Source organism: Accipiter gentilis, chromosome 14 (assembly GCF_929443795.1).
Source record: "Accipiter gentilis chromosome 14, bAccGen1.1, whole genome shotgun sequence".
Taxonomy (NCBI): domain Eukaryota; kingdom Metazoa; phylum Chordata; class Aves; order Accipitriformes; family Accipitridae; genus Astur; species Astur gentilis.
Genome location: NC_064893.1, coordinates 537,608 through 553,972, shown reverse-complemented (window position 1 = coordinate 553,972; position 16,365 = coordinate 537,608). Strand labels below are relative to the sequence as shown.

Sequence of the window (16,365 nt, the reverse complement as noted above, 5' to 3'; positions counted from 1 at the left end):
AGAGGCTTTAGCACTGTTTGACAGTGTCATAGTTTAAGCCCAGCAGGCAACAAAGCACCATGAAGCTGCTTGCTCACTCCTCCCCTGCAGTGGGATGGGGAGGAGAAAATATAAAGAAAAGCTTGTGGGTCAAGACAAGGACAAGGAGAGATCACTCACCACTTATGATCATGGGCAAAAGACAGGCTCAACTTGGGGAAAAAACAAAATCAATTTAATTTACTACAAATCAAATCAAAACAAGGATAATGAGAAGTAAAACTCAAACCTTAAAACACCTTCCCTCCACCCCTCTTTCCTTCCTGGGCACAGCTTTGCTCCTGATTTTCTCTACCTCCTCCCCTCCAGCAGCGCAGGGTGGTGGGAAATGGGGGTTGGGGTCAGTTCATCACACGTTGTCTCTGCCGCTTCTTATTCTTCAGGGGCAGGACTCCTCAGTCTTCCTCTGCTCCAGCGTGGGGTCCCTCCCATGGGAGACAGTCCTCCATGAACTTCTCCGGCATGGGTCCTTCCCACAGGCTGCAGTTCTTCATGAACTGACCCAGCGTGGGTCCTTCCTGCGGGCTGCAGTTCTTGAGTCACAGACTGCTCCAGTGCAGGCTCTCCCACAGAGTCATGGCCATCCTGGGGGGCACCCCCTGCTCCGGTGTGGGGTTCTGCCTGGGCTGCAGGTGGGCATCTGCTCCCCCGCTCCCCTCCACGGGCTGCAGGAGCATCTCCTCCTCCGGCGCACCTCCTCCCTCTCCTTCTTCACTGACCTCGGTATCTGCACAGGGGTTTCTCTCACATTCCAATCTCCTGCCCTGCTGCAGGTTTCCCTTCTTAAATCTGTTATGCCAGAGGCACCACCACTGTCACTGATGGGCTCGGCCTTGGCCAGAGGGGTTCTGACTTGGAGCTGGGGAAGCTTCTAGCAGTTTCTCACAGGAGCCACCCCTGCAGCCCCTCCCCTGCTACCAGAACCCCGCCAATCAAACCCAAAACAGATAGTCTAATTTGTATTCATTTGGTTAAAGAGGAAAATTCTTTACAATTATTAGCACAAGGAGACTATCCTCCCCATAGTTATCCCCATATCTGCAAACTTGTCTCCTCTGCTCTGATATTCTAGTTTTTACCTAATACGTGAGAATGGATACCAGGATGGTGTAAAAAACATTTGGATTGAAGAATAAATTAACATAGTAGATAATGAAGCCGCTTCTCAACTGCTACAAAATTTGCTGCATCTTTTAGAAGAAATATTATCAGTTCTCTTGGAGATTCAGATCTTCATATTTGCTGCTAGTAGAGATGATGCATTGTCTTTCTTTGTGCACCCATAAACTCTACTGCATGACTAAATGATCTGCTGTAATAACAGTGAACTTAGTAATGTAGTTTATGGCTTAGCTTTCAAGTTTGCAAGAGGATTTATTTGGAAGTTTTTAGTTGTTTAGTGTGTTGGCCTTGAAGGCACTAAAATGTGCGCAAACATGCATGCTCTGACCATTCAAAATTCATCATCAGTAATGTAATTAGAAGTCTTCTGAAGTGTGTGAGCTGTCCAAATTATAATGAAATGGAAAATTGACTTTGTAGTCATTAATTACAACATTAACTGGGCACTTCCTTGCACCTTTAAACCTTGGAGATTTTATTAGAATGTTGGATTAAAGAAAAATATGATTTAGTCTTTTCTCAAAGGAAAAGTGAAATACATAGGCTTTTCAGGATAGGCTATTGTAGATATATCTGGAAGATTTTGAGAATGCATTCAGTGAAGAAAAATCCTTGGCATCAGACATGTTCCCTGAGTGTTCCTTCCCTTTGAGGAAATGGAACACGTTCCTTTTTTAAATATTTGCTGAATTCTTTGGAATCCATGCCTAAGTGGAATATTTTTTCTATGATGTTTAAATGTGTTTGCTCTTTTGATTCTTCTGTTTGCTCTGTGAATCCCAAAATAATGCATTCAGGGTCTCTTCTCATGCTGTGTTAGGCCAAGGGAAACGTTAGTAGAGGCATGAAATGTGAAGTGCTTAAACTTCAGTTCTTTTCTATACTGAGAGGACTTCTATATTCTATAGGAAGATGTCTTCATAATAACCTGAATTATTTTGCTTTCCATTTGCCTCTGAGTATGGCCTCCTTAGTAAGACCAAGGTCGTTAGTTACTTTTAAGTTGGGGCTTTTTTTTTCTTTGACACTGTCATAATTTATAGAAATATAGCCTAATTAATATATTATGACTGTGGGAAAAGCTAACCACTGTGAGATCTAAGTACTATTGCTTGTCTTCTATTATTAGTGGCATTATATTAGAAACTCTGCAGTTCTGGCAATACTTTAGTTTTAAGCTGGACACTGGTGCACAAAGCAATACATTTCCCATTTGCTTTCTCGCTGATGGTCCATTCATCTCCTGGTACAACTCCTGTGAGGAATTAATCAGACTTAATGAGGCCCTCATCATCTCCTTTTTGATGTTGTGCACTCTGCTGGTGCACTCTTGCAAAATAACATCATGTATTAGATTTTTTTGCTTCTCTTTATACATACATTTTGTGACATGTTTTTCTAGGTGGTGCTGGCTATTACAGAATGTAAGGCTTCTTGTGTTATTTTGCTTGACTTTGATTTTGAGCTTTGTATGTTTATTCCTTATTATGTGAACTTCATACTGAGTTGTCCTTTTTACTGGGATTTTGAATTTTCAGCCGTGTCTGCTGAATTAGACTGCCACCCATCTGCTAGAAGCCTTGCTCTGGATCTAGCAGATCTTGAGCTAACTCTAAATAATGTGCTCAGATTTAATTCTAAATCTGCCAGTCTTTTAAGCGTTTTCTGAAGTTTTTTATTTGTGTCCTAGATTTATTATATACTTTTTTCTTCATGAGAAAACAAATTTGATTCTTTAGTTTTCATTCAGCCACAGATACTTCTAATGTAATCTTGTACCCTAGATAAAACCATATTTTTGTGTTTCATTTTATGGCACAGCTATTGTACTTCTTACATTTCTATGCTGCAGTTGCACTGCCTCCTTTGACCTATATTAATAGGAGATGCCTAAATGTACCATGTATTTCAGCACCAGCCACCATAAAAAGGCGACCTTCTCAATGTCATTTTTTCTTTTAATGATACCTATTGCTTTTGTATATATAGTATAACAGTATTTGAACTTCCTTCCATTGTCTGCTGTATTTCTAGAGAGTTAGAGCTGTGACTGAGCCTTTAGGATATGTAGTTTAATTTTATTTCTGATGTTATGTGACATTAAGTAGACTCTGGGACACAGGATGCATAGCAGAGATCAACTACCTTAAGTGCTTTGATTCCAGTTGGGCTTGAATTTCTTGATCTTCTCTATTCTATAGCATAAATTTCTCAGAGGCATAGCTCTTCACAAAGGGTGCCACTAACGGTACAGAGAATGTAGGGGAAGTTCAGAAGCCAGTGAAACAGGAAGGCACACGCTTCCTGGTCAGTCCTTCCACGTGTGCATTCCTGGGTAGCTAAGAGCAGCATTAGTGAGAAGAAAATAACTTTATTCTCCAAGGAAGAAACATCAATTGCATTGTGCTACAGATTGTAAATGAAAAATGTGCTGCCTTGGTTCTATGTTACAAATGGATATTAATTCCTTTTTTGGTAAACTGATAGTGTATATTGCTTGCTGTTTATTTCTACCTCCACAGTCCAGGTTGAAGCAAACTGCTCTTGGTCAAAGAAAAAGAAGGTCATAATCTTAGCTTTCTTGACTTGAACTAAAGTGGACAATTTTCCTGAGAAAGAGGGTGATGCAAGATTATTTTTCTACCATTCCCTCACTTTTATTGTTTTATTTTAGCAAGACTCAAGACTGAGGACCTCTACTGCATTTAAACAACTTCACAGAATTTCTACTTTTGAGAACTGTGCTAATTATACAGTAGGGAAATATTAGGAAAAAACTAAGTGGAAAGAAATTGCTTCATATATTTCCTCCCATATTTATTAATTAATAAGCCTATTAGTACCTCTGAGTACATAAACACAGTTCCTCTATTAGTACCTCTGAATACATAAACACAGTTCCTATTGTCTGTGAAGAAAATTACTTGAGTGCAAGGAATGTGTCAGAAGTGTTATGCATAAAATTTGTGTAGATAGGAGTGGTATTTTCCCTCAAAACTACTAAGCTCAACAAAAATAATCTTAACACCTATGGCATCAGGGCATCAGTTTACTTTCATGCAAAGAAACCTTTTCTTTTTTCCCTTAAACCTTTCTCTTTTCTTCTGCATTGGCTTGGGTTGGCTTGCTTAGATCTGTTTCCCTTTGTAAAATTTTCCTAAGTTTCAAATTACCCTGAAATGCTTGGTTATCTCTGTCTGTAGTCGATGACCTCTGAATTATTTCTGGTGCACTGCATCATCAAACAACATCAGTTTTCCTTCTGAAGCTCTATGAGAGTGAGAAAACCCTGCGGTTATGTCAGGAGATTTGTCTTCTGTTTCTCCCTGGTTTATAAACTTCCTGGCAGTTAACTGCCAGGATTTTGACACATGTGGTTTATGTGCAGCCTGTGAAGACTGCATCTAACCTAGCCTTTTTTGGCAAACTCTCCATTACACTCAGGCTGGCACTGGAGCAGCTCCACCTCCATTGGGAATTCTAAAGTAGACCAGCCACTTGTGTTGCTATCAAAGTGTTGTCTAAACTTGGTTAGAACAGATCTCGCTGCCAAAATAAGGCTATAGCAACTGCCAAAGACCTTGCTGGTGCTCCGAATGTGGTGTCACAGTCCTCATTGTTAGCAAAAAAAAATAATCTAAAACTCTTTCAAACTGACTGATTCTTGTCTTTGTTTCTGCCTATAAGCCCTATTTTTCCCTGTCAGCAATAGAATTCTATGCCCTTCTCTGCTAAAAGCAATATGAATTTGATTTCTGACATGAAGGAATCTGGCATCAGATTACATTAGTATATGGGCTTTGTTTTCCTATGGGAATAAGACCCTATTCCAGTTTATGAAGCACATGCTATGTATGAGTTTATTTATAGCTTTTAGATGATGATTTTGTTCAAGCACCCTTCTAAAAAAACCAGGAGGTGCATGATCTTTTGAAGACCTTTCCTGTTCCATTTGATATTTATATTAAAACCCCAGCTCCTTTCTATTTGTTTTTCATGATGTGTTTTGAAAATTACGTGGAGAAATTACAGAATTTATAAATCTGACATCAAATTAAGTGAAGCTTAATTTAGATGGGGAAAGTTCTTATTGAGACACTTCAAAGCTTTGTAATATTGTTTAAACTTTCATTTCTGATGACAGTTTCAAATATGTGTGTAAAGTAGTTTTTTTTAGAGATCCAATGCCTATCTTGTCAATTAGGGGTTGACCTCTCCTGATCAGGGTTTCAAGGTCCCCTAGAATTGGTCCCTATTTTTCCCCAATAGGATAGTAAGATTAGACATTCCTTCTTCATTTCACACAAAGAGGATGTCAGAAAAATGAAAACAAATTTCTCCAGTCTCCTGTGTATCTTATAAAGAAGGGAGAAAATTCTCTGTGTGTGCAAACCCCTGGATTCTTCCTCTTATTGTCATTTCAAGTTGTTTGTGTCTGGAATCTGTTTTATCAACTTTCATAACTTTAATGCTATCTCAGTTGCTGAAAGCATAGCCCTATTTTAGGCTGTAACACAGTATCACCATAGTAGGGGAAGTTTATGATTGATTGAAGTTGGCAGAGTTCAGAGTTTAGAATGTCTGGAATTGTGAAACTGCAGCTAAGGAGTGCCAGTTCCAGGCATCCTCTATGGAAATGACCAAGGTTAGGAAAAGTTAAACTGAAAAATGGCAGCTTCCTGAAGTTGTAGTTTGCTTATTCTAAAAAATTAACATTTGTTTCTACCTTTGAAATCACGGCAAATACTCTCATATCAAGCCGTGTATGAATGCACATTCAATTTTGCAGAATAGGCTCTCAAAAGACAAAGAAGAAAGCTGACAGCTAAGTTTCAGAAACCAGAGAGATGGAATCATAACTCAGCTCTTTGCATATTTGAGGTTATCTCCACTGGATACTCCTGTCAAGGCTGAGTGTGATATGAGAGAGCAAGCATTACAAGCAAATTCACTGGAGAAGAGGGAGAAAAAATTATGGCTGTCTTTTTCTGTCCTGCAACCAGCAGAGGATTAGATAAATGACCTTGTCAGGCTTTTATAAACCTCAGTTTCTGCTATTCTTCAGAATCAGTGAAGATAACAGTCAATTCTGTGCTGTGGGGTCCTGCTGAACATGATGTTGTCTATCTGTTATATCAGCATTAAACCTGCAGACCACAAAAGAATTAGCCCAGCATTTGCATGAATGAGGCAATATGCAGCATACTCCTGTTATGTTTTTTTTTTTTTAACTGTTCTTATTTATTGTAATATGTAAGAAATTTTGGTTCACGCATTTTTCACAAGCTATTATAATTTGTCTGTTATCAGCCAAATTAAAATCACTCAGTGGTGAACCCTGGCAAACAAAATGTCATCCCTAGCTTGGGATCATTGTACACATCACACATTCTAGAGTTAATCAAAGTATAACACCCAAGACTATAAACCGCCAAACTGTAAAAAAACCCCAAGTTTTACTGCCTTTTACACGCTTATTGATTGGTTTTATTGGTGAGAGCTAAAATTTAGAACTGAATGGCAAAATATATTTTAGTAGTTTATTGAATTTTCAAGAGATTTATTTTGATAGTAAAAAACAGTTAAAATATAGGTAACACAATTTGCTCTAAGTTTCTTGCATTTTGTGTTAACATTACTCATAAAAAACTAGGAAATTTCTATAATCTGCCCAGCTTCTAAAACATTGTCATGAAAATGGGAGTGAACATTATGCTTGTTTTAATATGACGTTCAGCAGTTTCAGAAAGTTTCAAATATACTCTGTCTTTTGTCACGTCTGTATATTTCAATAACACATATTGAAAGATCTACCAGTATTTTTTATGCAGAATTGTGGGTAAAAAAGGAGTCAGTCACGTTGCATTAGAAACTTGTATTTGTTTCAATTAGGTTTCTGTAGATGAAACTGCTTGCAGAATGGAGTCTGAAATTAGTATCTGAAGTACTTTCTGCATAAGTAGTTGTTAGAAAGTTTTATTAACTGAATTTTTCTCCCTTTTGCAGTGCCAAAAAATCTTAAATGTTTGTGTTTTGTTTTTAATTTCTAGCGCATAGTTCTTTCCTTTTTTCTTAAACTGTCATCCCATTGTGTGGTGGATTCCCGAACTACCTAAATAGTATTTTTAAAGCTGATGTGAGTAAACCACAGCTCTGCTGTGGGTGAATAAGCGTATTAGAGACTGGTCCAATTTGAATGAGACTAATTCTTAAGCTATAAGATACTGCATGCCATTATCAAACAACTATACAAATTGCTGTTGGTGGAGTATGAGGTCAGAGCTTAAGTGGCATAAGCTAGCACTATATTATCAATAAATATACACTCTGCAGTATAAGTGCTCTATAGCAATACTTTTAGGATGTAAAAATTATTTTGCAAATTAGGCATAAGATTACAGGTGCATAGATATTTAATTTAGAAAGTGGATGGTCACTAAGCTGGATGTTTTTACAGTGATACACAGCCTCATGCCTTATGAATAATAAATGTTGAAATCTGGCAGATTCCAGTGGAACCACCCAGCTCTCCAAAAAAGGGGGATAAAAGACAGCTTAAACACTGGTTCGAGATATGATATAAGAGACCGTCACTGAGTAAACTGAGCCTGGTCTTGAATCTGAATTTAATTCTTAGTGGGCTAGTGTACTTTTCAAATCTCTAAATGTTTAACTATAGAGCTAGAAAAACAGTGGGTAAAAATGCCTGCATGCTGTTAAGATTTGGTATATTGACATTTATCTGTAATTCCACATCAGACCAAAAAGGGTTGCTGTTATCCAGCAGGTTATGCTAGATAATCTCAGTGTTTTCTTCTGGCCTCAGTGTATGAATGAATCTATTTTAAAGAATTGTATTTGCGACTACCTATGACAACTGTTCAAACATTATCTGGCAGAGAATAAGGCTGTTCCCACTAGCTAAAATACATAATATGTAGTGTTAGTGATATTTATGCTCACTTAGTTTCTTTATGCACTGGTTTCCTATTTGTTTCTAGTTGCATTTCAAAGGGTTGATTGTAGCTATGTAGAAAATACTTTTCATCATGGTTGTCATACACATCACTTTCTCAGGCACATTTAATGACATCCAATGCAAATATATATCATAAGCATAATATAAACTAGTATTCTCTCCAGCTAACCATCCCAAAGTTTGTATTCCAGAGGGTCAGACTTTTTGATCATGTCTTGTTTCAACTAGTCTAACCTGCAAATTACAGAGCAGTGCACTGCAGCAGAGTAAACAAGCTATGAGAGTCTAGCTGTGGCAGCACAAACCTCAGTCCAAATGAATTTGTAACGCCTTATGGTAGAGTAAATTATCCTGCATGCAAGTCTCTGTTTCCTTGGCTCATTTTTTTTTCTAGCAGCAAAGGTAGTTTGGGTACTTTTGCCATATGCTGCATCTCTCTTGACTGTTTCCCTCTCACCAGCTTTAAGTGAGGTTTAGAAGGATGGTTATGCTGGTGGATGAGAAACCTGGATGAGAAGTTGCTGACAACAGGATTAAGTGTGGCAAAGAAGCATGTTTAGTATACATTGCAGGCTTACAGGAACCAGAGAGGGAGAATAAGATGCATACTGATTCAGCAAAGCCAATGCTAAAGTTGGCAGACTGCAAAGTTAATGGTAGCTTCAACAAGTTCTTGAAATCCTCAGGTCAGAAGTGTTTTACTCATGGATGACATGATGGTTAAATCCAAGTGAAACCATTATATGAGATAGAACATAGTATTACAGTTCTTGGACTGTGTTATGAAAAAGGCCAGATTAGAGGGGTCACTGCTTCTTTTAGACCCTTCAAGTCCAGGAATCTATGGAACTTGATCTGAGGAAGGACTGGAGAACATGCTGCTGCTGTGCACTGTTCTGCCTGCTGCATTCACTCTCTGGCAGTAGACAATTGGGGAAGCATTAGTGAGAGCAGGCTTGGTGCAGGTGTGACTGTGGCATGAACTGAACTTTAGAGATTGTGCCTGAGTCATTACAGTGCTGATGTCTATAGACAGTGGTGATAGAGGTGCACAGTGGTATGTTTTTGCCCTAAGTACTTCCTGCAGTTTAGTGACAGATGGCTTTAGTCTCCAAAGCTCATGTGAAATGAGGCAGTGTCTCAGGAGAACTCTGTAGGGCAAGGAGGAGACAGTAAAACTTAGCAAGGCTTGGGGCATTTCCATGGAATAGAGTCAATGCTTGAATGTTGACAGGGCAGAAGTAGTTTCTGCTATATGTAGACCATATAGTTAAATTCCTCCATATGATTATGATGGTAAGAAGTTGTGTGGAAATCTGGTGGTGGGAGGAAGTGGAAAAAGAAACTGGAAAGCAATTCTAGAAAACTGTTTGCTATGGGAGCGTTAAAAAGGTATAGAAACCCAAACCAAGATAACCAGGAAACAGAAATTATGAGCTGACCTTGTTCTAGAAGCTAAAACTGTGTAGCTTAGCAAAGGATGGAGAAACATTTCTGTTACCTGATAAGGGCAAACAATATCGGATTTGTTACCTTACCAGATGTTTTGCTTTCTAAAAGGTGCGATAAACAATAAGGTACTTTGATTCTTTTGGGTACTTAATGAAAGATGCAAAATTTTGGTTTGATCAGAGAGTGAAAGTAACATTTTAAAGAAAGACTGTAATGTAGCAGCTGTGTTACCTTGGGAACAGTGAGAACCTTCATTAGGCAGGTTGCTGTTAATAAATAGCTAATTAAGAATACTTGTAACAAAGCATACATCATGCAATACTGCATCAAACTAAGTCGGTGCGTATTACCCTGAAATCTAGCTCTACTGGGACAGACCATTAGCTAGTAAAAGAAGATAAATACAGGTTCAGTCATTTTGAAGAACATTAATAACTTAAAATAAATGAGGGTAGGGGCTCACTGATATCAAGATTGCTATGAAAGGTTGTCCAGCTCTGTTAGATTGCAACAGTACGTACATACTGGGAAAGGAAAAGGGATGAGAAGAGTTACATACTCTTTTGCTTAAATACAATCTAAAAGCTGCATAGAGTGCCAATGTCTGACTCAAAGGACCTTTGGTTAACCAACAGGGAGGAATCCTTAGTATACGAAAAACTGCACTATAGGTTAAACCAAAAGTCTATTTAGTCCAGTACTTTATTCCTTCCACTAGTAGGTGCTTAGAGAAAGACTCACGAACAGGGCAGGCATTATTTCATCAATAAGCAGTCTTCAAAGAGAAGTTTAGGGCCTTTCTGAACTTTGAATATGTCCAAAACACTTTGGTCAACCTTGTTTAAAGGTTCTTCAAAACCAGCTGCTGTTTTAATCTTTCTAGACATTTGGCATCCAAATCCATCTCAGAACAATGAGTTTTACAAGTACAAATCATGAGAAAAAGTGTTGTGCGTGTTTTAAACCAGCTGCCCCACAGTTCTTGTTTCATGAGAAAGAGTGAAGAATCATTCCCATTAACCTGAATACCGTCTTGTACACTGGTTGTCTCTTCCAACTGAAAACCATGTTTGGTTAGCTCTCTCCTCATAGAAAAGCTGGGGTTTATGCCTCTTCTCTTTTTACTCTTTCCTTTTTGAAGGCATATTATAAATGCAGACTACACAGACACTGGCTGTACTATAGATTTATATAGCAGCATGCTGTTACTTCTGTTTTCCTTATGAGCTCATCACAGGTGTTTGCTTGATTACCCTTGAAAAATGGAGATGCGGTTTTCAGAGGATTACTTAAAATGACTCCAAGATCTCTTTCCTAAGAAGCTATAGCTAATTTATAGATCATCTTCATGTGTACACAGTAAATGCTATTTTCTCTCCATGTGATTTACTTTGGGTTTTAGCAACATTAAATTTCAGTTGCCATTTTTTCAGTGATTTAGTCACTACTGTGAGATCCTTCTACTATTTTTTGCACTTGATTCTAGTTTTAACTATGAGCAAATGAAGGGATTCTGATTTAAGTAGACACTGAATAACATAGATCCCAACTCAGAGTAGTGGTTTCCCTCTATTTGAAAAGTAGCTATTTATTCCTGTGTTTTGCTTCCTACCTACTCACTAGTTTATCACCTGTAAGAGGACTTCCTATGTTATCACATCCCAGTGAAGCAGCAGTGAAGAACGTTTTGGGATTTTGCAAAATTCTCCTGGAGACATAATATCCTTACAGCCTGTTGTCCCTTTCATTTCAGAAACACCCTGATAAGTGCACCACATACTTGAGTTTTATTGTACAGAAAGGTATGGAGAAGCTTCTCTATACCTGTGTAAGGCGGCTTCTTTCCTGACATAATTCCCTTCCAATAAACTCTGTAGAAGGCAGAAAAAATTACATTCATTACCTATAATCTAGAACATATATAGATAATGTGTTGCAGTGGCTGATGTGATTACACTCTTATTTCATTAAAGCATTTTATTCTACTGTTCTGGAATTGTAACTGATTATGAGGAGAAATGAAAGGGTCTTATCCTTATCTCCAGCGAGCAGGGTCTGAGCTTCCTGAAGGAGCATGCCTTGCTCATTCCAATGCCTTCTGAAAACTGTGGTCATCAGAAGTAGTGGAGTTGAGCCTAAGAATGAGGATTTTCGGGTTGTAGTCATGGAGTTTCTTTCCACAGTAAACAATGATTGGGGAATTTTACAGGAACATCTTAAGAAATAGCTCTGACTTGGAAAAGTAGTTACTCTAAAATATTTTGTTTTAACAAATAACTGAGTTCATAATCTTTGTCTGTACCGCAAGAGATGTGCATTAAATGTTCCACCAATGAAATACTAAATTAAAATTCAAGTTTCCAGGCTGCAGTGCCTCAGTATTTAGCTACAACATGATAAGTTTAACCACCCAAAATTCAGGATCAGGTTGCCCAACATTTCAGCTACCCAACCACAACACATATGGTAGGATTTTCCAGAGAGAAAACTGGGAGAATCTAAGTTAGGAGCCCTCCTCTCTATGCTGATTTATATGGGGAATGGAGACCTCTAACTGCAGGTGGATTCAGATGGTTTGAGTATCTTCTGAGGTGCAGAACGCAGGGGGCACAGGACACGGTACATTCAAAAAATCTCTGGTAGACAGGACTGTAAAACTTTCCACAGGGTTGAAAGCACAGGAGCTAACCTCAGTTTGTATTTTGTCATGGACTCTCCGAGCTCCTCTGTATTTCAGGTCTCCAGTTAGAAAATGACAAGAATAACCACATGTCTGGTATGCTGTGGAGACACGTACTGTAACAAAACTGGGGTGCTTCACTAATGCAGCAAGGATGGCCACAGAAGTGATCTGAGAGTATGTAACCGCACAGCTTTGTACCGAGCTGACTGTACAAGGATCTGCTTAGCTTTTTACAGTGATCCTGAGGTTACATCCCCTGTTTTCAGGGTGGGTGGCGTAACCCAGAATCATATTTTTTGCAAAGTCTGGATGAATAACATGACTGATACGGTATGCTGGTACACATTATGTGCAGCAGCACGTGCTGCGTGTTGGGCACGCCACCCACCCACCTCTTGATTTTTTACTGAGCGCAGGCACTGCTCTGTGCTGCTGGTGTACTGTGTCACGGACAGTGGTCTCCTCGGTGTCATGCTCTGTGGTAAGGGGCAGCGGAGTGCATCAGCTTGTACCAAGAAACCCCCTCCCCGGCGCTACGCTTTGCACTCTGGTGGACACAGCTTTTGCGTGCGCCAGTCATATACTTCGTAGCCCGGGCGTCCTCCTCTCCGGTGGCGTTTCTGCGAGTACACCCTGCACGCAGCCGCTGCGTTCCTCGCTCCCCACGCGTGTGCGTGTGAGGCCTGCCGGGGATGGGGGGGCGTGCCTGCCGGGCCCCGCGTGCTGGGCTCCCTCCTCTCCCTGCCTCAGGAAGGAGGGCCCGGCACTGCGGACGCGGGGCACCCTCCCCGCGCCATCGGCCCGGGCGCCTGCGTGGGTCCGCACCTCCGCCCCGCGTGCCGGGCACCGTTTCTTCCGGGGTCACCCCTCTGCCTCGCACGGCACGCGCGGGCGTGTTTCAGGCCCGTGGGCCGCCTCGCTGCACCGGCCGCTCCGTCTGCAGGTCACGCCTTTCCCCCCTCGCCGCCCGTGTGCGTGGCACCCTCCCGCGCGCAGGGGCCTGCCGCCCGGCTCCCGCGGCGGCCGAGCGGCTCCCGCCGCCGCGGCGGCACTCCGGCCCCCGGCTCGGGCAGGCCCAGGGGGGCGGCCCAGGGGCCGGCGGGCGGGAGCCCGGCGGGCCGCGGGGCACCGAACGCCGCCAACTCCCCTTGGCGACTCGCGGGGAGGCGGCGCGGCGGTTCCCTCGCCCGGCGCGGCCCGGCCCCTTCTCCTGCGGGCGCCGCCCCTTCTCCGCGCCGCCTCTGAGTCAGGGCTTTGCCGGGCACGGGCGGCAGCCGCAGCCGGAGCGGGCTCGCAGCCCTGCGCCGTGGGGCCCCCATGGAGAAGGCGGCAGCGGCGACCGAGGGCGGCGGCAGCAACAGCAGCAGCCGCAGCAGCAGCCGCCCCACGTCGGCGGGCTCGTCGCCCTCGTCCTCCTCCGCCAGCCGCGGGCTGCCGGGCCGGGCGGCGGCCGCGGGGAGGCTGGACGGAGGCTGGGGGGGGGCCGGCGGCGGCAGCAGCCCCGGCTCGGCGGCGGCCAGCCCGGGGGGCGCGCAGGCGCCCGGTGGCAGCGGCAGGCGGCGGGAGCCGGTGCTGGAAGGGACGCTCAGCAAATACACCAACCTTCTGCAAGGCTGGCAGAGCAGGTAAACCGCCGGGCCGGCTCCCGGCGGCGCTGCGGGGCCGCGTCCTTCCCCAGCGGGCGCCGCTCCTCACCCCCAGCCGCCCCCAAGATGGTGTCCGGGCAGCTGGCGCCGCCGCCCCGACGCGACCCCTCCCCGGCCGCCGCGGGCAGGTAGGCCGGGCTGTGTCGCCGGCCCTGCCCGAGGCCAGGCTCCCTTCCCCTCCGCGCCCGCTTCCCTTTGTTTTGTGTTGTTTGTCCGTTTTCCCAAGCGAAGGAGCAGTTGGGCGTAAGGACGGGGCGGGCGGCCGGCCCGGTGTCGAGCCGGGGGGCGCAGGGCAGGGCGGCCGGAGCGGCGGCCCCCAGCGCCCCCGCCGCAGGTGCGGGCGGGGGCGGGGGAGGACTCGGGCTGCACAGGCTGTTCTCCCGGCAGCCTTCCGTTCTTAGGCTCCGTTTCTGTCGGGCTAGTCTCCTTCTTCTGTGAAGTTACCTTGGATGACTGAAGAATGAAAAACTGGGTGAGATGCTCCCAAAAGAAATGGGGAAAACGCCATGCTTGTGATTATCATGGCTATTATTTTCTTGCTGCGGCGTGGGAGAGCGGAAACAGTTACCTGTGTGTTCAGTAAGATCTCCTCTGCTGCTATGTCCTTCCTGTTAGACAAGTCGTAATTTGTATTGATACGGTGACAGGCCCCGGTCCTGCAATTTGTTGGGTGTGGACCGGCTGACGTGCATCTGTGGGAGTCCCAAGGAAGGTCTGGTTTTGAATCTAGTGTCTCAGTGCAAAATTTCTTAGAATCGAAGCCAGACTGTGGAATGTGTATTGGGATCTATTGAAATCAAGAGAGAAGATTTCTTATTAGTGTTTTACTTTCCGTTATTAAACTTTGTCCTCTTGGTGGATGGATGAAGATGAGTATCTATCTGAAGCTTGACTTTTTAATGTAAGGCATCACAGTGGTGGTTTTGAAGAGGAGGACATTTACAGGACTAGTTACAAACCTCTGCACGAACCTTTAAAAACCAAAAAAAACCCCAAACCTACCAAAACCTGCTGTTGCTTATATTAAGTGATCCCAAGCAGTAAGAACATGGGAGTGGCTGGGACCTTGATGTTCTGACAGTAATTTTAAAGCATTTATAAGTGACAGAGTTAAATTGCACAAATGCCAATGATGCTATGATGCTGACTGGTGTGGGGCTAAATCAGTGGTAGGAGTACTGTAGCAGTACTTCCTGAAAAGTTTCAGGAGCTGGTCTAATTCCATACACTGGAAGGCATACATAGGTGCACCAGCTGTGAATGATAATGAGTATGTCTGGTGTGATTTGGATACACACTCATCTCCATAAAACTAGACTGCTTCAACGTAGACATAGGGAAGGCCCTGTACTGTCACTTGGTGACTGCAGTTCTGTGCTAGATTCACATTAGACTTGTATATGTTGATCTATGCAGTCCTCCCGTAGTTTTGTTTAAAAACCAAATAAACACATTTTGATACCTAAAATGTAGGACTAAAATGCATGACTGAAAATTAAGAGCTCACCCTACCCCATTTTTTTCCCCCTGACACCTCCATCTCTTTTTGTAGAAATGGTAACTCTTTTTTACTCTGAGTGATTTTAAGGGTCGTTTTCATGTAATCTGATGAAATTACAAAATACAGGTCATTGCTTATAAATCTTTGGGTCTAGAAGTGCCTGTTTGTTGTATTTGGGATCAGATTAAATCTTTGATAAGGCTGACAGCTTGAAATAGCATGTATAATCTGTGTATGTCCAATAAACTTTTATCTGAAAACATCATGGGAAAAAGATAAATGTCACTTAAACAATTCTACTATAACACTTGGAAATTAATGTCTTTATTTTTAGGAGTCTTTTTTTTTAATGCTGCTTTATCATGCTTTGTCAATTACCAGTTTTATTTTCTATAAATTTGGCTGTTGAGCAAGCGGTTTATGATGACACTGAGCTTCTAGGCCAAGTAACTTTTTTAGTTTGTTTGCTTATTCTGTTCTGTCGATGTATGTATCTGGTTTTTTGGGGTAGGGAATCTGATACAATTTCTAAACAAAAGAGTTGAAACCTGAGGCTTACAAAAGTTGGTCTTCTTACATAACGTCGAATAAATGAGTAGTGATCCATGGGTTCAAGTGTGGTTGTCTGTCTAGCCTTCTGAATATTTGTTATGGAGTGTGTTTTCTGTGAATTAGAGCTCAGTCTATAAGAATTGGTAAGTGACTTCATAGCTGGCACCTGCAAATCAATCAAGAGTATGTGTTGCTGAACAATCATACAAATTAGTTTTGAATTTACTTCATCTGAAAAACCACAAGATTGTTTAACTGCATGATCAATACAGCCAGATGGTGTGAATATAAGTAAAATGGAAAAATAAAGCAAAAGCTGACAGAGTTCAGTGATCATGGATTTGGAATGTTCTTCTTTAAAGCTCCTTATCCATTAGCCTAAATAATTTAA

General features: G+C 42.3%; 1 protein-coding gene across 2 annotated transcripts in view; it reads left to right on the top strand.

The window, feature by feature from the left end:
• The first annotated feature begins 13,528 nt into the window (after positions 1 to 13,528).
• The window catches only part of OSBPL10 (oxysterol binding protein like 10), a 141,422-nt gene continuing 138,585 nt past the window's right edge, over positions 13,529 to 16,365 (top strand). For both annotated transcript variants that reach the window (XM_049816940.1, XM_049816939.1), the window contains exon 1: positions 13,529 to 13,900. In XM_049816940.1, the coding sequence (XP_049672897.1) occupies positions 13,593 to 13,900 (308 nt within the window). In that variant the 5' untranslated portion in view covers positions 13,529 to 13,592. The remainder of the gene's footprint in view (positions 13,901 to 16,365) is intronic.